The 22,215-nt window shown below is 52.8% G+C and overlaps 4 protein-coding genes across 4 annotated transcripts; 2 read left to right on the top strand and 2 right to left on the bottom strand.

Annotated features, from left to right (window-relative positions):
* Window positions 1-5,773: 5,773 nt before the first annotated feature.
* Window positions 5,774-8,102, bottom strand: J4E84_008430 (uncharacterized protein; the record flags this gene model as incomplete). The annotated part of the gene is made up of 2 exons (XM_049391003.1): window positions 5,774-5,804; window positions 5,866-8,102. 2 exons carry the CDS (start codon window positions 8,100-8,102, stop codon window positions 5,774-5,776), a joined length of 2,268 nt encoding a protein of 755 aa, XP_049241345.1.
* Window positions 8,103-9,119: 1,017 nt separating this feature from the next.
* Window positions 9,120-12,044, bottom strand: J4E84_008429 (uncharacterized protein; the record flags this gene model as incomplete). Its single annotated transcript, XM_049391002.1, has 2 exons — window positions 9,120-10,611; window positions 10,660-12,044. The coding sequence occupies 2 exons, from the start codon at window positions 12,042-12,044 to the stop codon at window positions 9,120-9,122; spliced, it is 2,877 nt and encodes a 958-aa protein (XP_049241344.1).
* Window positions 12,045-12,361: 317 nt separating this feature from the next.
* On the top strand, window positions 12,362-12,958 carry J4E84_008428 (uncharacterized protein; the record flags this gene model as incomplete). The annotated part of the gene is made up of 1 exon (XM_049391001.1): window positions 12,362-12,958. The coding sequence occupies one exon, from the start codon at window positions 12,362-12,364 to the stop codon at window positions 12,956-12,958; it is 597 nt and encodes a 198-aa protein (XP_049241343.1).
* Window positions 12,959-14,129: 1,171 nt separating this feature from the next.
* Window positions 14,130-21,419, top strand: J4E84_008427 (uncharacterized protein; the record flags this gene model as incomplete). Its single annotated transcript, XM_049391000.1, has 2 exons — window positions 14,130-14,133; window positions 14,488-21,419. The coding sequence occupies 2 exons, from the start codon at window positions 14,130-14,132 to the stop codon at window positions 21,417-21,419; spliced, it is 6,936 nt and encodes a 2,311-aa protein (XP_049241342.1).
* Window positions 21,420-22,215: the final 796 nt, after the last annotated feature.

Raw genomic sequence — 22,215 nt, 5'->3', positions numbered from 1 at the left:
ATTCTGCCTTTTGGTTTACATCGATGTCTTTATGCTGTAGAAGTAGCTGCACTGCTTCCAGTTTGCTGTTTTGAGCTGCTACCATCAGAGGACTTCCAAAATATCCCTCGCTGTTGTTCACGTCTATGTGTGGGTAAGCTAGCAGAAATGCAATTACTTCGCAGTCACCCTTTTCAGCAGCGACATGAAGAATAGTCTTTTGCGTTCCGGGTAGGATTTTGTTCGGACCTCCAAAGTCTGGACGTTTGAGAAGCCTGTGAAGCAAATCTTCTTTGGTGAACGTGAGACTTATTGGTGAGACATCAGATGATATGCAATGACCGTCTTCCATTGACTCCGAGCATTTGAGAAGAAAGGAAGCTGTTTCCAAGTGCCCATTAGAGACAGCATGGTGCAGAGGTGTTGCCTCGGATTTGTCTGGGCAGTTGACATCAACACTTGGATGGCGTAACAACTGTTCTACGACCATTGTGTGTCCTTTTGATGATGCCCAATGTATAGGTGTTGCCGCTTTCCTGTCTTGGCAATTGGCGATCACAGTTGAGTGGTGAATCAACTGCTCTACCACCCTTGTATGGCCATTGGATGATGCATAGTGCAGAGGCGTCGCTTCGTAATTGTCTCGGCAATTAACATCAACACTTGGATGATGAAAAAGCTGCTCTACAATGGCCTTCTGCCCTTTCATGGCAGCCAGATGCAGTGCTTGCCTGCCGCGGGAGGTTTTCAAGGTTTTGTCGACGCGGCTGGAAGTGAGAAAGACTTGCATGACACTTTCCCGCCCCAAGGACGCTGCTAAGTGTATTGGGGCAAAACCATTTCCTTGCCGATGATTGCAGTCAGTGCTAGGGTCATCAACCAACTTCGCCGTGAGTGCCTCATGCCCTGTATATATCGCAAATTCGAGTTTCTTCGGGGATGATTGGTCTGTAAAATCGCTTCCCAAACGGGTGAGGTATGCATCAACGATGCCAACATGACCCGATTGGACAAAGTAGCGCCTCAGTTGCAGTTCAGAAACACGAAGCTCTTTTTGCGTCAGAGACCCCAGCAACAACTTGAACGTCTCTGTGCTATCACTTAAAATCGCCTCGTGAATTGGCAATCGATTGCTGTCATTCCTCACATCCACTCTTGCTCCAGCGTCAAGCAGATACTTGACTACCTCTATCTGGCCGGCTCTTGCAGCGCAATGCAGGACAGTGGATCCTTCATCGGCCTTCGTATCAATTGTCAGGCCTGCATCCAGGAAGACTCTCAGCCGGTTCAAGTCGCCCAAAGTGGCTACTTGCGTGAAGTTTGACGCACTATACAGCGGTGTAGTATTGAGGACTTCGGACCGCTGCTGCGAAGACTGCGAATCGTTGCTCATCTCGATGTGGCTGCTTAGGAGCGTGGAACTATGTCTGTTTCTTTGATGCCTTTTGAGGTTATCTTTGCGATTGGATGTGAATGAACAGCGCTCCACATGGCAACGATACTGTTCATTACCCGTGCGGTGTTGAGATCTGATGTGACGGCTGAGATCTACACGGAGTGCGAAGCCTTTGTCACAAGTTTCGCAGATGAAAGGCTTGGTGTGTGTTCTCTGATGCTTACTGCTGTGCATTAGCAGCGGCTGAGTAGACCAATGCACACTGACTAACTTCAATTTCCCCAGCGTATCCATTTTCTTGGAACAAGCAGAACACACAAATTTATCGAAGGTCATGTTGATGTTCGTAGCATGCCTGCCTGTACTAGGCTAATGATTTATATTTGCATCTACCTAGGTAGGTTTGAGGCTCTGGGCGCGCAGGCACTTTCGTGTCTGACATTCCAGATGAGGTTAGCAGCTCAGGCGCATTAGGCTCTCTCAGAGGGCGCGTAGGGCGCATGTCATTGGTTTCGCAGCCAGTCTCATGTGTCCTTTTAATCTACCGCTCCCCCCGACCTCGCGACCTCATCGAAAGCACATCCCCGAACATCAACTCATACCGTGCCACCTCGACATCCTGTACTCATCTGCCGATATCGTACCAAAACCCCTCATATTCTTTACGAAAGCTACACTCTCGAGACGGTCGGCAACCGCATTTCCACGATGTCGCAGCAGTTTTCTGGACCGGACCCTGAACCAGACTGCAACGACTCCCCAGCGTTTGTGGCAGGCCACAATGAAAACCACCAGGGACATGAGTAGGTCACTTTTTTTTTTAACATCATGCAGGTATGCCTCCCCAAGGACATTTCAATGCTGCATCGAGCTCCAAAGCGCCGTGCCCTTCTATCAGCCAATCGTGGATCACCACAACGCCCTCCTGTCCCAGGTAGTTGCACGGACCAACGGTAATCTTCCACTTGCGCAGCCAGATCATGATGCTGGTCCTCAGTACCCTGCTCAGTACCCTTGGCACACTGATGCTCGTACCGCTGGCGCTTTCGATGTATACCAACCTGGAAATTTCAACAATGACGCTGGATTCGGCGGCGACGCGTTCAACTTTCAATACGCTGCAGTTGATACGCAGCCCGCCTTCTCGACGGCCCCGATGGCATCTCTCTGGGACCCCAACAGCGTCCAGGAATTCGATCAGTCAAGCAGTTCCATCACACCTGGCGCTCAGCTGAACCCAGCGCCCTATCCAGCAATGGTCTCAGCCCCGCCAGTCCCGGTCCCTGCTCCAGCTGCTGCTCCTGCTCCTGCTGCAGCAGACCGCATCCGCTGTCCACATGGATGTTCAGCAACTTTCGGCCGCGGCGGAGAGTATCGTCGCCACATGATGATTCACGAGCCTGCCAGGTACAGATGCCCCATGGTCGATTGTCCCAGGACGTTCTCTCGCGCAGACAAGCTTCGCGATCATGCCAAGAGGGGTCACGGAGGTCGCAACCCTTTGAACCTCTAGTTGGTCTACGTCCCTAATTCTGGCCTTACGAAACGAATGTTTTCTCGAGTAACACCTATCGGTCTTTACTGCATTGTCGCTGTCTGTTGTACACTCGTTACTGTTGGCTTTTGTTTTTGTCTTTTACTCCCACTTAGATCACTCCTTAATAGTTGTAGTTAGTGAAATACAAGTCTTTCCTTAACCTGCCGTCCCCATACCCATCCCCATCCCCATCTCCATCGTGACAGCCTCTCCGCAACTCGATACTTCCACAGAGCCTCACCTGGCCCCCAAAGTGCCCAGACTCCGGTGAGCCGTGGCGGTGACACGTCAATAAGCCACATAAACGGAAGGGCGCAACTCGTCCAATCACGAACAGAAAGGCTGCAGATGCGATGGTCCTTCATGCGCAGTCTATCACGCGTGTTGTTGTGCGTCGAAGGGCACGCGCGTCCAATGACAGAGTGACGCGAAGTGGGGTCGATGCTGAGCTGGCGGGGCAAGGGGCACAGTGGCGTTGCTAGCGCGGGTTGGAAGGGCATGTGGCTGTTGGGTTGTGTGTCTCCCCATAGTTGTGGGTTGGATGTGCGTTGAATGCGCGCTGTAACTTCTGGTTTATGGATCGAGGCCGAGTGTGTATGAGAAGTGAACAAAGCGAAATGGCTTTCTCCACTGATCCATGAAAGCTGCACATCTTGGCCATCGATGAGAACAAGCAAGTTGGCCCATCGATTGACCCTTGCAACTACTCTAGTTTGGGTGCTAGGTTAATATGATTGGAGAACGGTTTACAAAGAAGAGGTAACTTGCTCGTCAACACCTCCGGGCTTTGCTCATCCATAGATCAGTATGTTCCGAGAGAAGCGCACTTCACCCTGTCGGGCAGCTCCGGCTTGAGACTGACATACTACTCGTTGCAATACAAAGCGTCATACAGTCGGGTAACAATCGCCATAGTATAGTCAGTACAGGCAAATAGTCCTAACTTCAATGAGATCCTTCAGTCAATATCTCAAGAATGCAATCTCTGGTGAATGATACTGTTTGTCGAACAAAACCAGCATCCACGCTGTGATATTCGGCGCGTACGTCTTGACCTTGCTACTCTCTTCCAGTCCAGCCCATGTCTTTTCCACAAGTCCCAAGCGCCCATCGCGTGTGATGTTGATATTTCCCAACAACAAAGCGAGGATGCATGCGCTCAGGCCGTAATTACCACTATCCAGCATGCACGAGGCGAGTCGGTTCCGAAATCGACATATATGTCCGAAAATTGCTATGCGGTCCGCCACCATTTGGTTATCGCAATCCTGCATGGTTCTAAATATGGCAAGACAGCCCCACCAGGTACGGTTTGAGGTGTAGTCTCGGGAAGTGGCAAAATTCTCGTAGAATCGATGACTCCCTAGAAAAGTCCATTTCTCATCTTTATTGAGACTGCAAACATGGAGCATGTCGGCCATGTGCCTGCCACACAAGTCGTTGAAGTATGTTGCATCGAAACAGAAATCTGCACCTATCATATGGAGGTGCACGTCGTCTGATATCTTGGAAGACACCTCAATAGGAACCAGAAGAAATAACGCCGAGGCAAATCTTTTCTCCTGGAATGCCCATGTTCGGCGGAACCAAGCATCTTGTGCAATGGACGTAAGCAGTTCTGTGGCCGCTTTAACTCGCTCACTTACTGGAGGCCATTCAGAGGACTCTCTGTTCGTCACATCCTTGTTGTATTTACAGTCGTGATAGAGGTATGTAATCAGCTGTTCCAAAGAACGACGATCCGTTATCGGATGAGACAGTGGCGCCACCGTCCACTTGCTCTCTTTGTATACCCGATGCATGATCTTCAGATGTGCTTGAATATCTGTAGGGTCGGTCTGATCAATGCATTCTTGATCAATCCAAACAAACGCACATTTGCGAGATCTGGCGAACAGCATTGCGCGATGGAAGACCAACGTCGGACAGCCGATAGGTATAGGTTCGCCTGCTTTCGACCAGTCCGATATATGATAATGCGGTAGTGGTGGCCGACCTTCCATGGACTGCGTGTGCTTCCAGCAGTAGGACACAGTAACATAATACATGCCATCTGCATGTTCCTCTGGTGTTGTAAGCCGGTAGTCGTTGTAGCTATCGTCCGCAAGCCACCTCTCGACCGACACAGGTGTGACGAAGCGAAGTTTGATTGGCGTCTTCTCCGGGACCTTGTACAGTGCCAGATCGAGAATCTTCTCAACCTCCTCGTGAAGAGCCTCTGGTGAGCTGTATATCTCGTTCAAAGGCAGATGGTCGTCGCGCTGCATGTTTGCAATCCACAATTCCAATTGGTAATTCGCTGAGATCCAGGGAAGTCGCGATCTTGAAGCCCAAGGTGCTTCCTAGGCTCTTGAGCCCATTTGTGTGCTGCTTCGTGAGCCGAGTCGTTGTAGTGGTTTCGCAGCACCGTGTATGATCGAAAGAGGGGTAGGTGCAAGATATGCGCATCAGTAATGTCTGTTGAAGGCAGGTTAGTTCACAGCAGGCAGCGACATCAGGCGCGATTGCGCTGCATCTCACTGCTCACGTGCATAGCGGGGTTCAGTACCTACAACACGCAGGCGCAACCAAGACCACCATGAAATGTAAATATCTTCATTACTTGATACTGCGAAACCAACAAACCCAGCCAAACCGAAGCCGCAAACGAATGCATCCCCAAATCTAACAAAACGCCCATTGCATATTGCAAATGCCAAAAAGACCACACCGAGCCCACCACCCCATCTACCGAGCGTGTTTCATCGGATAGCATTAAACTCGTATATGTGGATATCGCGAAAGAACAAAAATTTTGAACGCCATGACAGACATATGCATACTCAGCGTTGCCCATTCCCCGTTTCGCATCATCGTTATCATCAGTACAATGATCGTCGCTTCAGCTTATTCCTGTTCATCCGTTAGCAAACATCCATCACACTGTCATCTCGCACCATGTAGAAGAACTTACGTAGCACCCCAACTCAACCGACTCTTCGACTTCGCCGCCTCAGGCCCCATCGCCGACCTCGGCCTCTCCTTCTCCTTCTCCTTCTCCTTCACCTCCTCTTTCTGCGCCGCACCAGCCTCCGGACCCGTCGCATTCGCAGTAACAGCGTAGTAACGAGGTGTAGTCGGTGTGTTGCGTCGCGGGTTCGGAGGACGCACGTTGGTGGGAAGAGGCGATGTCAACGGTGTATCGGCGGCTTGGGAGCCGACGGGTTTGGATGGAATGGCTGATGCGGCGGTGGAAGGACGGATGGACATGTTCTTGTCCTTGGGTGCGAGGACGCGGCGCAGTTTGGATTCTTCGCGTTTGGGAAGGGCTTCTGGAGCTGGTGTTGCGGCGTCGGCGGATGGCTGCTCGGGCTCTTGGGTCTTGCGGACGATCTTCTGCATCATGACTTTCAGGCCGAGGCTCCTTCGGCGGTTGGTCTTGAGCTCTCTCAGTTCGGCGGGCGGGACGTCGTGCGACATCAGACTCCAGCGGTTTGGCGTTTCCTTCGGCGAGCTCTTGCTGCGGAGATGGCGTTGAGGGGTCTCTTGGATGCTTCCTTCGCGTTCCGGGACTACGGGCATAGGTGGAATCGGTATGGCTTCCACGGGTGGTGCCTCGTCTGATATCTTCGTCAGCGGTGGACTCGGTTCGTGGATGAGTGTCGCACCACTTGAGCGAGCAGAGAAGCGGTCAGGCCGGTCCATGGAAATGACACGCTGCCGGGTGCGCTGGGAGCCGAGGCGCTCGTGATCGAGCATGAGCTGATACTTGGTGGCTTTGAGCTCGTCGATGGATTGCTGCAAGCGTTCAATCTCGTCTTGGTCCTGTGTGTGGAAGGTGGCAGCGGCGTCAAGTTCACCTTGGATGTCCTTGACGTAGTGGTCTTTCTCCGCGATAGTATTCCTCAGCAACTCCATCTCTTCGTCCTTGCTGGCAAGTGCTTGCCGTAGCTCGGACACCTCACCCTCCATGCGCTGGAAATGAACACGATGCACTACGCTTGGGCGGGCGGTCTCCATGTCCTCGTTGACTTCCATCTCTTGGTTGAGCTGCACCTTGATAGCCTCAGCCTCTTGAAGCGCAGTGAACAAGCGGGCATTAGCCTCGACCAGTCGCTTCTCGAGAGCGGCCACCTCGGCGTATAGGCGAAGGTTGTCTTGTTGGGTGGTATTGAACATAGCCTCGAGCTCTTCCTTGTCGTGCTCATCCTCGTCAATCGTCGGCAATCGTCCGACCACAGAGTTTGCTCGACTTCTGGGCTGTGGCTCAAGTTCCGCCAGCTTAACGGCGGACTCCTCCAACTGCTCTCGAGTCTGAGTGTGCTTTTCTCGCTCTTCCTTGAGGGCCTTTTGTATCTTCTTGGCAACATCCCATGATCTTTGCAGCTCGGCTTGCTGATTGACAACCTCCTCCTTGGTCTGGGCACTGGCGGCGAGTTGTTCTCGCAGCTTTGCAATGATCACATCCTTGTCTTCCTCAACCTCCGGAGAACTTCTGCCCTTCTTGATCCGTAGCATTCGGACTTCAAGGGCATGCCCATCGTCCCCGTCTTCCGAAAACCGCGGGCTCGACTGTCGTTCCATAGAGATCAACCGCTCCCTCATTAGCTTCAGCTGCGCATCTTTGACTTCCATTATCGTCTTGTGTTGCCGGGTCATCTCTTCAAGCTGGCTATCGCGATCCTGTATGCTTTTGTCTTTCTGCTCGTTGCCCTTTCGAAGTGCAAACAGCTCGATGTCTTTCCGGTATACAATCGCCTGATGGTCTCGGCCCAAGTTTTGTTTGATGGCTTTCAGCTGATCACGGAGGCCAGAGTATTCCGCAAAGGTATCATTGAGCGCTTCGCGTGCATTTTGAAGTTCCTCCTTCGTGATTCGAAGTTGGACTTCACGGGCCTTGTGTGCTGTTTTAGATTCAGTGAGCGAGCGTTGCAGTCGCACGATCTCGCTATCTTTAGGGTCAACGGCGATCGTTTTTGTGTCGGATGCCCCTGATTGAGAGGTCGAGATTGGCTCAATGGGCTCGAAATCTTCATCCTCGACGGCGGATGTCTTGGGAATGGGCACGGTAGCCGCATTGGTCAGATCAGAAGGCGTTTGGGCCCGGGGGGTTTCGGATGACGAGGGCGAGCGGGGTTGGAGATCTGATTCGCTATCACGATCGGTAGCGCCCGCCGCTAATACTCGCTGAAACACGTCAAACGCGACCATGACGAAAACAAGTATCAATAAATCGCCTGCTTCGAGTTTGTGGTTTGCGCAGCTGGCGAGTGCGACGAGGTGCAATGCGTTTGCAATTGACGTCTGATGTCTGTTCGCCCAAGCGTCGGGCCGTTGGCGCGCAACTAGGAGAAAAGTGCCCGGTAAGGCTGTGACGATGACCGTCGAAAGGGGCGAGTCAAAAGCAAAGTCCAATACCCTGCGCCGCGTGTCGATCAGGTTGTGCAATCCCGACGTAAGTCCGAAGACTTCAGTGTCGCGCGTCCTGCTGAGAAGACGGTAGACGCCACCTACGACTGGAGTGTCGCCTGTAGCGGGATTAGTAAACCAACGATGTGTGCAGGGCGTCCATGCGAAGACGAGCCGCTTTACATACCTGATCTGGATCCTGGCGCTGCGAGCTCAGATGGGTGACTGGCGGTACAGACAGCTGGAGTAGCTATCGAACCAAGAGTAGTCGTCAACGTCGATGACAAAGTCGATGGCTCTATAGATGATGATATAGTCTCTCCCGCAGCTAAAAGAAACCTTCGGGTCAAAGCAGGGGTAAATCCTGCGTCGGTAGGTAGCGGATAACGTTGTGAAGTGTCTTGGGCTCCGTCAAACGCTCTCAGCATTCTGGTACGAGCCAAGCTGTCGAACGGTTCGGTGGTGAGACGTGGAATCGAGAGGTTGGAATTAGGCGAGTCAAAGAATGAAGCGAGGGGTGGTGGCCTTGGGCGTCGTAATAATAGAGTTCATTAAGTTGACGTCAAGATGCTATACGTTGGGTGTACAAGATGCAATGGCCGTGAACATGATACCGCCAAACTCCAAAAAAGAACAGTAACAAATGGATCGTGAACAAGTTGGGGCATTGATGAGATAAAGGGGAAGCTCGCATAAATGAGTAATGGAAGTGAGGGGTTGCATGTGAGCTGTGACGCCGTGCTCGACTGCTTGCGTGATGGATATCGCAGCAAAAGTAACGGAGACATGCAGGGATCCCCGCAACTAAAGCCCGCTGCCCTAGATTTCGAACTGCTTGAAGCCCTCGACCAAGCCATCGCTAATCTTGGAGGGAATTGCCCACACAGGCAGATAGTGCTGCACCTCGTCGAAAGCAGGGATGTCGCCTGTGTTGGCGTCCGACCACATGCACACGACCCTTCCAGAAAGTTTCGATTGTTCTTTGGCGTTCCAAGTCACGCTAACGTTCCAGGGCTGCCCAAATTCGCGATGCCACAGTCGCACTTCCCGGGCGCCGTCCCCACCGACGGGTTTGAAGCGAGGATCTGAAACGGCGCCGTCGACGCTCAACGCTGTGATGGGCGAGTCGAAAAGCACGCGACATGCTCGGGTGTTATGCCCAACAACGCGTATCGTCGCCTTGTTTGAGTGATTGCCCTTATGGATCGAGTAATTGAGCCAGCTGGCAATGTACGTGTTGTTGTCAAATGGCGCGACTTGCGCTGTCTTTGGGACGACTTTAGCGTCAAGACCCTGCCACTGGCACTGCTTTAGTTCCTTACGCGTCGCAACCTCGGGTGTCGTGCAATCAAGCTGCTGGCCTTGCGCACTGGGTAACTCGCCAACAATGCGTTGCACATAGCCGTCCAAGCCGGTCAGGGACACGACGTTATGACCAGTCTCGCAATTAACCCGCTGGACGAAGTACACCTTTAAGCGATGATCCCTGCTGAAAGGGAACGCAACAAGGTTGTAGATGACGGTTGCGACGCATATCAGAAATAAAAAGGTGGGGATGTGATATGTGAAGCGGTGAATAAACGGGCCGGTGGGTGCGAGCAACAACACAGTAAGCGCTGCGAAGGCGAGGTAAATAAACAGAGGCGAGTTACCATCGGATGGCGTCTGGTATAGGGCCGACGTGAGGAGTAGAGCGACCTGTCCGACAAGGATGATCACGATTGGCGCTAAGAGTAGCAGTTGAACGACCCAGATCCAGCTCGGTAATTTGCCGCTCCACTCTTGTTCTCCAGGATACACGTTGCCGAGATCTATTCGCCGGGGCCCTTGAGCATGATCCTCGCCGCTCTCGCTGATGGAGTCTCGCCTGTTGCCGCCGTATCTTGCGAATCCACGTCGATCGCCGCGTAAAAGTGAGGTGGTCTCGGTGGCGTCATCGTCTCCCACGGGGCGATCATCGGACCGTGCAGCGGTGGTGCTGCCTGTAAGGGGCCTGCTTGCGGACTCTGAGTTGCGCCGGGATTCGTCTTCCTGCTCGAAATGACGGGCATACGCAGCTTTGGTTGGAGCAAGGAAGAGTTCGAGGTATGAGAGGAGGATTGCTGCGAACACAGCTGCGAAGTAGAACATCGCAGAATAACCAGCGGCAACCTGGTAGTCGTTCACGAAGACCGTGATGATCGTGAGAAGCACGAAGGAGCCGATGAAAAGCCAGATCAAAGCGTACATGCGCTGGAGCGCGGATGGTCGCATAGCATCGGCCCCTCGCGCAAGGAACCAAGCGATGAATATCCAGGCTGAGAGCATCATGCTGTTGATATTGTTAGCAGTGAACAGAGTAGCAGCATGAGCGACTTACCTCCAGACGGCGAATGGGCTGCTGTAAACAATGAAGGGATTGAACCGGACTATGAGATAAGCCAATGCGACCACAACAGCACTTGCAGTGACAAAGATGATGGGGAAGCGGAAGAAGCCGCGCCAGCCGTATAAAGGTACTGGATTGTCATCGTCAGACGAATGGATGTAGGCTTTGCGCGCCAATAGGTAGTTCTTGTCAGCTTTGGAGAGACCAAAGGTCAGACCAATCAACGTAAGAGGTGCCACAACCAGCAAAGTGACGCACAAAGCGAAAAGGGTGTGTAGCTTGAAAACGACGAACACCTTGCCGAAGAGGTCAAACCACACGCCGTCGCTGCCAGTTCCGGCATTGACTCTACCGTTATCGAGGCTTTCTGAGCCACTGAATTCGTCACTGGTGATGGAAGCCAATCCGGATGTTGAGGCCAGAGCTGCTGAAAGCATGTGCCAGAGCGAGTTCATCGAAGTTTCACGTGTGGAGTCTTCCACTGTGTGGTATCTGGCCCTGGGCTCCATGAACGCAATGTCCAGGCCGCGTAGCCCAAGTTCGCCATGGAAGACTTTGTAATCAGTTTCGCTTCGAATGTAACCCTTTTTGAAGCCATCTCCGCTTACGACTGTTCCGAAAGGATATTTAGACTTTTTGTAGTAGCGGGTGACTTCGGTATCGGTGCTCCTGAACAAGGTAGCTCTGCCGCCAGCTCCAGCTCCCTCGAGGTTTACGAACGTATGGGGGACCTGAGAAATCGGGTTCCGCATGAAAGCTTTGGCGCCGTTGAGATAATCCTCTTCGCCGTTGTTAAGCAGCAATACCACGGTTCTTTTGGGCCAGTTCTTGGATTCTGTGAAGTAGGATAGAAGTTGCAGTATCGTCACAACACCCACGCCATCGTCAGTTGCACCGTACCCGCTGCTCACTGAGTCGTAATGGGCGTTCACAAGTACGCCGCCGTTGTCCGGACTGCGCTCAGTCCCATTGAAGGATTCGTCATCATCAGAACCGCGGATTGCAACAATTATGTTAGTGCCTTCAAAATAGATAGATGTGCTGCCAGATGAAAATGTGGCGTTTGCGGTCAGGTCATCGAAGAGCTCGACTTGGCCCTTTTCCAGGTCTTTTAAAGTAGCGATGGCCTTGATGCGCGCAAGCAGATATTTGCGTACATCGTCGTTCGCGTGGCTGTTGTACGGGTGGAACCGGCGGGTAATGTGCTGGAGGTCGCCCCAAGCTTCTGTGAGGTTGACGCCGGTTGGCGGATTGGATGGATAATTCGGTACCGTCAGGTGGGTAACGAGCAGGGCAGCAAAGAGGCCCACGTAGACGATGGTAGTAAAGAAGATGACTGGCCCAGGCGTGAAGGAGAATGGGTTGAGGCGGGCCATGACAGCTCTCGTGGCGCCACGTAGCTTTCAAAAGCTTTCAGTGGGAAGAAATGACGCAAGATGCAGTAGAGTCGGTGGTTGTAGCTATGCTTGGTGATGGCGGGCGGGGCGCGTCCTCGTGCATTGCATGTGATGTGCATATGTCATGGGCCATAGCTCCTAAGCTTAGCCCCATGCGTGTCTAGTCGCGTCAAGAACCCCAAGCTTTCTGTCATCACTCACAATCACGACGGAGTCGAATTGCATCAGCTTCGCGTCCATACGCCCGCAGTGTATATTGGTATTTGCCTTAGCGACCAATCGTCCTCGTGCTGATCATGGGCCTCGAGGCGCGCTTGCCACCAATACAGCCGGATGAGGACGCGTCAGACAATGAGGCATCAAACCCAGTAGAAGATGTCGCGGAACTGCCAGTACTCACGACTTCACCGACAGCCTATTCGGCATGCTGTTTAGCTCTCAGCGAAACCCTCATTGCCTACCTCGTCTCGCTCCTTCCTCAGCCTCCCGCGCTTGCTCTATCCGTCGGAAGCGGCTTCGGCCTCCTCGAAAGCTATCTCATCACCAAACCCTACGCGTACCATGTCATTGGTGTTGAAGTAGAGCCGAGCTCGAACAGATACTTGCCCTCTTCGAACCATCGCGTCGTTCACGGCACGCGTTTTCTTGAGCCACTCGCAGCGGAGGCTACGACATGGCTTTTCGTATACCCACGACGCGTTGGGCTAGTACGCGAATACCTTGCGCAGTATGGCCAGGACAGCGTGGACAGAGTGATATGGGCAGGGCCCAAATCGGACTGGGATGACTACAAGGCATGCTTTGCCGGATGGACTGTGGAAGAGCAGAGCGCCGAGCAGATCGGTGGAAGGGCATGGGAACTGATCGCCGTCGCACACAGGCCCACGTCATGAAGCGATATGTCTGTTATGACGGACGTATCTATTCTCGATGCTGGCTCCACGTGTTTGCCTAGACCTCATCGTCTCCGACCATGCGCAGGCTCCATGGCTAACGAGAGCATGATAATTCCTGCCAGTGACGAAGGCCTTATTCTGGCTCGATACCCTGATATCGATGACTGGATCGCCATTTGGCGCGCTGAGCCACATCTGAGTGTAAGTTACGCTCATGTTGCAATGCTGCATTGGTCTCTGAAGTGCACGCTCTTGGTTTCATTGTCTTGTCTCTCACAACAACGCCGAAGTTTTCTCTTTCGGCGGACAAAGGCAATGTGAACTTCACATTGATGCTAGGTGGGCGGTCTTTCACTCGAAATTCTGTTTGTCTTGTACGACCTGGAGATGACGCTTTGTCTCATCAGCTACATGTCTGCCGTCTTCTCAGGTTTGGGACACTCCATACATCGCCCATCTCAACAAGGCACGCCCTCACGATATTGCACCATATGTGTTCACACCCTCGAGAGTACGATAACGATAAACACATTTTCTAGACGCACCAGCAAAATCGCCTACCATGGACGCTCTTCCTGGCGCTGTAATACAAGCCTTTGCGCACCTGTGGGGCCAGCATCCCGAAGTAGCAGCTGGCATCTACGCTGCAGGTGCCGTCGCTGCTGCTGTGCCGCAGTACATACCAAACTTTGAGCAGGCCAAGGTTTGGTATCAGAAACCCAGGCCTCTTACGACATCTGTCGCCAAACCCGTCCACACCATTGAGGACGCAGCCGGGATCGTGAAATCAATAGTTACCAGAGCTCCCCGGCCTACCCGTATCACCGTCACTAGTTCTGTTTCACCGGCCTGCAACACACCCTCCACTGTCGAACAGCAAGCCAAACTTGAAGTGTTGGACACTTCCTCGTCTTCCGAATCAAACCAGGACATCTCCAGATCTGACACGGAAAGCTCTGCTCCTTCAGAAGCGAGTAGCTTATCGCAACTCTCCTCGGAAAGTAGTATCCTGCGAGATACATTGCCAGAGATATCTAGCAAGAGTACAGGGCGTTCACTAGCAAAGACTACGAGTACTTCTTCTGAGAAGAGCAATTCTGTTCACGAGGTACCGTCAGTATTGGGCACAAAATCTTCCAATGTTACAAATACAGGCTTTAAAGCCCGGATGAGTATGCTTCTACGCGGCTCGCGATCCTCCGCGGCATCGAAAGAATCGGCCATCAGCGATACACCCAGAGACGTCACACCGACCGGGTCCCCCACTGTTAGCAAGGTGCCTTCCTGGACCACGTCTCCAGCTGTGGTTGAACAATTACCGGTTACCTCACAGTCGTTCGATGAGATCATAGACTATTCGTTTGAAACCATTACCATTCCGCAGAGATCAAAGACAGTTTCCAGTGCTCCTCTATCTAGCACTGCGAGCATTGACTCTGGCCTCAAAGAACATAAGTCAGCCTTTACACATTATAGGCAACATGCGGCTAGCAAAAGCACCCGGAGCAGTATCTCGAAGCTGACAGAACATAAGCCAGCCTTTACACATTACAGACAAAAGGCGGCTAGGAAATCACTCCAAGATGCGTCGTCATCTAAGACACTTCCCAGTGCACCTGTGTCTAGCACCAAGTACAGCACCGTTACGCCGAGAGAACACAAGCCAGCCTTTACACCTTACAGACAAAAGCCGGCTAGCAAACCACTTCGAGATTCGCCGTCATTCGCCAAATCCCAACTCTCACGCTGGAATGACTTTCAACGAGCGATTCATGAGAAGTACATTACACAACAAGCAGATCAAAAGCCGACCAAGCCATCTTACTACAGTAGCCCTGTCACCATGGCGGATATCATGGTAGGATATGTGCCATCCATTCTCTTCGCCGTATGCGACCATCTGTACAAGGAAGACCCGGACATTCAGGAAATGGTGGCATTTATGGTGCGCAATGCGTATATGTTTGTCGTTGGATATCTCGCCTACGCGGAATTCCGCTTGCCAACATTGCCATACACCAAAGTTGTAGCATACGCACGCAGCATCGGATCCGTATCCTACAATGTGTGGCAGAAAGCGGTAGCCGATTTCCTGGGAAAGCAGCAAACCGATCACTTTATCATAGACCGGGCGTTGTACGCCACCCTCATCGGTATCGCGATTTATTTCCTCCTTTTCGCCGGACGAAGGACCCGCGAAGTTGTTCACCACGAAGAAGATGAAAGCGATGTAAGCGAGGATGAAGACATGTCTGAGACCCAGGATCTGTCCGCCAGCTCGCCTGCTGCCATCCAGCATCGGAAAGAGACATCAATTCGTTGTGCCATCGGCTTCACTGTTGTGATGACTGTCATCTGGCTCAGTCACTACGTCCAGGACCTGGCTGTTATCTTGGCCAGTGTGCCAGCGGTACACGTCCTTTCCATCTATAATGAAGAGGCGCGCAACACCATCTTCACCATATTGAACCTGGTGGTTGGCGGCTCATACCGATCGGTCATCGCCGCGCGAACCTGGATACGATACTACGCTGCGGTTGCAGTAGTAGTATACGTCGTCATCCATATAGACCAGCCATCTTTGTGCGCTGATAGACTTTTCAGAGGGGGCGTTGCCCCACCTTTCAGTCATTTTGCTGTCGTGCTCAAGCTTGTGGGCCTCTCCTATATCGACTCACTCGTGCACGGCATCATCGAAGTCTCTCGAATCTCCATAGCAAAACTCCAGGTTGTAAAAGCTTGGGCTCGGTACAAGTTCATGCTCATCGTCAGAGGTCGCGCTGTTTTCCCGTGGCACCCAAACACTGTCGGCGAATGTCTTCGCTGGGTGCTTGCGACAATATTACTCGGTCCCCGGACAGTATATGGGTTGCTGCCAGTATGGGTTGGCCCAGTCATTGGGTTGATCGCGCTCTGGGCATTGACGCATGCATTCATACCATTGTTCCAGTCTCTGTTCACGGCGATCTGGCACACCATACAGCCTTGGACTGAAAGGGCGTCGGATGCAGCTGCTCATACAGTGAAGGAGTTTACTACTAGCACTGCGTCTATTCCAGCCCCAGTCAAGGGGTCGACTTCATGGACTGCTGTAACCACGACAGCTTTACGCAATTGGGTCACGCCTCCTCGCAAACTCACTCCAACTTCGCGGGAACGCGCAACGAGCTCTTATGTGTACACTGCTACCTCGACGGAGAGGGCTACGAGCTCTCGTATACGTACTACCCTCTCGCCGGCATGGGCTACCAAGTCCGTTAGGAATGCTACCTCCAGTTTCATTACAAACACCCAGAAAACGACTTCTTCAGCATTCGGAAGGATCTCAAAGAACTTGAGCTTGTTCTACAGCGCACAAATCAAGCCGGTTGTATCTACCGTGAGTACACGCTGCCTCAGCAACTGGTGCCAAGGCCTAGCTTACCACTGGGTATGGCGCGCGACGACTATCGTCGCTGTCGCCGGTGTCTGTACCGTAGGCTGGATCATGGCCGCTCACGCATATCCCGCGCACAAGGTCCGGTCGTCATTCACATTCGCAGCTTGTTTCATGATAATATACGTCCTGGGCACAAACGGGGTTCTGGCTTGCACCCAGGACTACGGCATTATCCTTGCGACTGTTCTTGTCATGCTTCTACTTCTAGCCTACTGGCGGCCGGATCCGATCGTGGCCCGAGATTCTCCCGATGAACCGCTTCCTAATCTGCTTGATGAAGTTGTGGCTCCTGGCTCTGCACCGCCAAGTCCTCCCCCAGCACAAATTCCCATCCCTACCAATGACGTCGGAGAGTCACAGGAAGTAGACCCCCTAATTGGACAACGTGATACTTCCAATCAGCCTCCAGACGCGCAGCCGCCGCAGACACCTCAGCCACCCAGCAACAGTCCAGCAGTTGATCTTTTGGATGAGGACTTATCGGGGCTTCCAGATGAGGTAGACGCGTTGCGCACTCAACAACAGGCTTCGCCTGTGCAATCTCCTGTGGAAACGCCTACGCAAGAGCAACCGATCGAGACTTCGGCTCAGGCTCATCATGATCAGACGCCCACCGAAGATGCATGGACACAAACAGATGCACCTCTTTCTTGGCCGCAGCGCTGGATGAGCTGGCTCTTTGACAGTGAAGCGGCGCGCATAGCAAGAGAGAGGACTATCGAGGCTGCCAGGGCTGCTGCTGAGCAGGAGCACAAGGACTTCCTAGAGCAATCTGGCCTGGGGAGCGGTGCACAACACGAGGAGTCACAGTCGTCAAACGACGCCAGCGAAAGTCCAGCTGCTGACTCAACGATGACTTCTCAACCTACAGAGACCGAGCAACAGCACCGGGCTACCGTTGAAGCTGAGGAAGCTGAGGAAGCAATCCCAACTATCCCGTCAGAGACTGCGACTAAGGCGACTCCAGACCCTGCGGCTCAGCTGCCAGTGATATGGGTGGGTGCTGATACATCAGGATCTTTGCGTAGCCTCACGCCAGCTGCCGAGTTCAAACGTACTCCACTGTTCGAGCCTACTCCTCTGACAACGACCACTCTCAAGACCACAGCGTCTCGCCCACCAGTAGTTCCTGCTGAGCCTATTCCGCCAGCCACGACTGCTCCCTCAACTATCGCCGCTCCTGCAATACCAGCCATTTCCTCCGATTCTCTGATCGTACCTACTCCCGTCATTACGCCTACCGATGTACCAAAGTCTGCCACAGACACTACTGAGCCTTCGACATTGCTTGACATATCGTTTGATCTACCTACCATCGTAGTCAACGCACCAGAATCTGAGACGCAAGGAGGATACACGCCCATGACATTTGTTCCCATTGAGATGACGGAACTCGCTACACCCGCCAAGCACACGCCTCTCAAGGACCCTGCTTCGGAGCCTGTCAGTGCACCAGATCACCAAGCTCCAGCCGCTGGTTCAGTGCAAGATCAACAAGAGGAAGATGCGCAAGACGATGAGCATGATAGTGTGCAAGAAAGCGATGAAGACGAAGACGAGGTCGAAGGAGAAGAAGAGTTCGATTTCGGTGGGAGTCCCACAATAGGCACATCAGCTCCGCTACAGCCAGCGAGTCCTATAGATGCCGAGATTGCTGCAGCACTTGAGAGGCAACGCGAGGAGGTGCGAAGAGAGGCTGAGCAGAAGAAGGTCTCGACTCATATGGAGGCTGCTTCTGGTGGAGCACCCGCGCCTGGCGACGGCGATGACAGTGGCAACGGTGATGGTAAAGATCACAATGATTCGGGCAATACGCCGATACCTGGTGCCCCGAATTATGGTATCCCTCAACCCGACAACGAGCCCTCTTCGCCAAAAGATGCACCAATGGAAGGCATGGACAATGACGCTCCAGCAGCTACACCCACCACTAACGCCAATGCAACTGTCCCCGACTTACTCTCGCAACCAGCTCCCGGCACGGCAAACAGTCGTCCTTGGGCCCCATTCAGCTCGCTTCCTTCCAGCAGGACTGAGCCGCCCATGTTCACAGAAGAGGAACTTGAGACGCAATTCGCCCTTCCTGCCATCTATAATCGGCCTGCCGCTCGACCCACAGACCCAAAACATCCAGACTCCGCAGAACAGTGGCGTAACAGGCTGCTGGGAGGTCCTAGTATGATGACCATAATGAGACGAGAGCGTGAAGCTGCGGCTCGAAGGGCTGGTGGTGATGGTGGAGACCCGCCGCCTGGCCCTGGTGGCCCTTTCGGTGGAGATGGCGGCAGCGGTGGTGGCGCGAACCCTCCATCACCATCGGGTTCAGCTGGCTCAGGACCTATGGAGGGGATGGACGAGTCTTCTTCGAGCGATTCAGACCATCACGGTGAGAGCGACCCCCATAGTCATCAAAATGATGACGGTCAGACTTTGGACAATCAAGCTGACACCAACGATCAGATGGATGATGACAACGACGGCAATGAGGGTGGTGGCGACGATGATGGCGATTCATCCGCACAACCTGAAGCTTCAAATCTCGCCGATGTTCCTATGACTACTACGCCCGCGGCCTTTGATACTACTGTCACGGCCGACGACGATGGAGACGTTGATATGTCCGACCTATTTAGTGCCGATTTGGACGATACCAATTTGGACGATATCAATATGGACAATATCAATCTGGATAACATTAACTTGGACGGCATCGATTTCGACAAGATCGCTAACTCTGGCTTCAATAATGAGCAAACGCCAACCACCACCGCTGATGACATGAGGAGACAGCTGGTGCCTCTCGAGGGAATAGAACAAGACAGCGGAATGCCGAAAAATCTGTACCTGTCTCCCGAGGATGAGCAATACGGTGAAATCGCAGCAAACAACATATTCGCTGATATTGATGCGTATGAGGCGCAGAATGGGCCTATCGATGTACCACCTCCCATGTTTGAGCCTCAACAGTACCCGACAGACGGGGAAAGTTTCGATGATCTTCTTGGAAACGTCGGCGATGAATATTTTTTACCGACCCAGCAGCCATCGGTCATTGTTCCTGGGCCTCCTAAGGGTGCGCCAGATGCGTTTGACCCATTCTCATTCTCAAACGTGAACTGGGGTGCCGCATTTGGGGATGCTACGCAAGCCGAAGAGGGTGATAATGTGTCACATCAAGAAATCATTGGTGCCGCTGTTGAGAATGCATTAGGAGAAGATCAGGAGCCGGCACGAGATGATCTAGCTCCACCGCCACCAACCCACGGAGACGACTTTAACCTTGAAAACAACGAAGTTGCTGAAGACAATGAGGAACTTATCGCCGGGCTTTCGAATGTCGATCTTAACGTTGACCAGACGGAAAAGAATGACAAAGCACAAGTTTCGCCAGGTTTAGGAACTCAGCGAGTATGGGACAGTGACTTCAACAAAGCTCCGGACAACGCTGAACACGAATATAAACACCCAGATGAGTTCACAAGTATCAGACCGAGAACACGCTTAGTACAACTTCGGGAGGACCACAAGATTGTGGAGAACCCCGAACATGCGGATAACCGGTCAGCCGGCCTGAAATCGCTAGACGAACTGACCGGGCGACAAGGTCAGGTCTTCCGCGAAGTTCCCATGGACACGTACGAGATACGAGGAGAACGTCACGACGACTACAAGGATGCACAAGAGCTGATGGCATGGTTTGATCCAGATGCTGAAGGTGCTGAACCTCGAGGTGATTCCTCGCCAGCTGGTTCTGACGATGGTAGCGCGTTGTCGGGCGAAATCGATGATGATGAACTGGACAAGCTTGCCAAAGAAGTGGAAAAGGATCAGTTGGATGAACTGAACAAAGCGTCCAAGAGAACACGAGACCTTTCTGATGACTCAGATTCAGAAGCATCGGAAAAGATTCCAGATGGTCCAGCAACTCCCCAGGAGAGTTCAGATGCACGAGCTGGTACTCCGAAGAAGGGCCGCTTCAGAGGTCCAGTCTCATTTGATACTGAGGAAGAAGCCCGTTTCGAGAAGAACGATGTGGAAAAGGTCCTGGACCTTCCGGTATTCCAGAAACTGAAGGAGGCCAACACCACATCGACAACCCCATCGCTGGCGCAACCATCTCCAATCGCTATGTCTGGTCTTCCGACTCGCCCGAGTACTAAAAGTATACTCAACGCGCCGTCGATGCCAAGCTCGAATCCTACTTCCCCATTTTCGTATGACAGGCCGCCGCCGCCTTCACCTCTAGCAGGTGGTTTCGCACCGGGAGGTTACGCACGCTCGTATAACCCAGTCACTTTGCAAAAGATGAACGGCACGTCCCCTTATGGAGGTATACCGACTCTCGGCAATTTTACTACACCACGCGGTCAAAGTGGTAATGCGACACCGCCTCCTTGGAGTCCAAGCTACCCAGCCATGAAGCTGCCCGATGCTGCACTATCGAACGCAAGAAGCTTGCTCAAACCGGCATCCGCCCGACATCGTGCGCAGCCTACATCAGGCACAGCGACTACAAACTCCCCGCTCACCTCGCCCGCGTACATGCCCATGCAGCCCTCGGCGGGCGTGAACTCCAGTAACTTATCGACTACTCCTCCAGCCTACGACCCGGCACAGCCTGCGTCGGGATACACTCCGAAGTCAGCATCAGACTTTCGGGCCCAGTTGATACCTCTTTCTGGACTGGGTGTACCACAGAAGCCATTGCCACAGCTTAGTCCGGTAACACATCCAGGCGCCGCAACGCAAGATGAAGATGCGGTTGGAGATCAGACCTCGCAAGCTCCAGTAAGGGATGACAACAACGACCACGATAGCGATGTTGACAGCATTTACGGTCACGACGAAGAGAAACCTCAGCAATCCCATAATACCCAACAATGGGGCAACACTGCGCAAACGAGTGTTCCAGCTCCTGAAGCTCCCACTGTACCTGTGAACAACGCGCCTGTCGTTGACGATGAAGATGCCAATATGGGCGGTTGTAGCCCGCCTACAGACGAGGATAACCCGTCGTGAAACCTCCATTAGGAGATTAGGTGATCTGGCGTTCAGACCACAGACAATAAAGTGCGGGCCTCAATGCCATATCTGCGTCGTACCCGGTGACTAAAAGGATCCACTTCAGCGACCCACGCCTATGCCAGCACCAAACTGAAGAGCGTCGGCCAGGTTTTCACACTTCCGTCTTTACATCGTGCGTTTCCTGGACCGACTATTGGTTAGGGCAAATAGCGATAGGGTCGAGCGGGTATAGCCCATGAAGTCTAGTTCTAGGTGGAACGGCTGGTGGGGTCTCAGGGTCCAGACTAGAGAGGGTGTATGGGACGTGCCTATTAAGACGCGCCAGCCAACAAACGCTGATCTAGAGACTGTGGAGCCTTCCCAAATGTTGTTCGATAATGTTGGGGATAAGAAAATTGTGTTTCGGGCGACAAAGAGGTGGATAGCGAGGGTCATCAGGGAAGAGAGGTGTGTGACCATGTTCTCATCAACTCGAGACCATTCAAAATGGGTTGCCTTACTTAGCTTATCAATTTCTATTCGCATAGCTATTATCTTTCGAACTCGTGCGCTACTGTAAGGCGGCTATGTTCGCGTATTAGCTGCCTGTGCCGGTAACATGTTGGCTGGTTGTAAAATCATGGCTCAGCCCCACAGTTCCACCGTGCAATCCCTGTCCTTCGTCGGCACTTCTCAACCGACCACGCCTTTGCGCATCACACGCCGATACTCAAATTCGTGTCGATGGTGTTTTGCCGTTGTTCTGCTCCAAGAAATCATGTGGTGCAGGGGGAAATGCTGTTGAGACGGA

The sequence above is a fragment of the Alternaria hordeiaustralica genome (genome assembly GCF_023758085.1).
Source record: "Alternaria hordeiaustralica strain BMP 2776 chromosome Unknown scaffold_21, whole genome shotgun sequence".
Taxonomy (NCBI): Eukaryota; Fungi; Ascomycota; class Dothideomycetes; order Pleosporales; family Pleosporaceae; genus Alternaria; species Alternaria hordeiaustralica.
The sequence above is the reverse complement of the archived record's forward strand: the minus strand, read 5'-3'. Positions and strand labels throughout refer to the sequence as shown.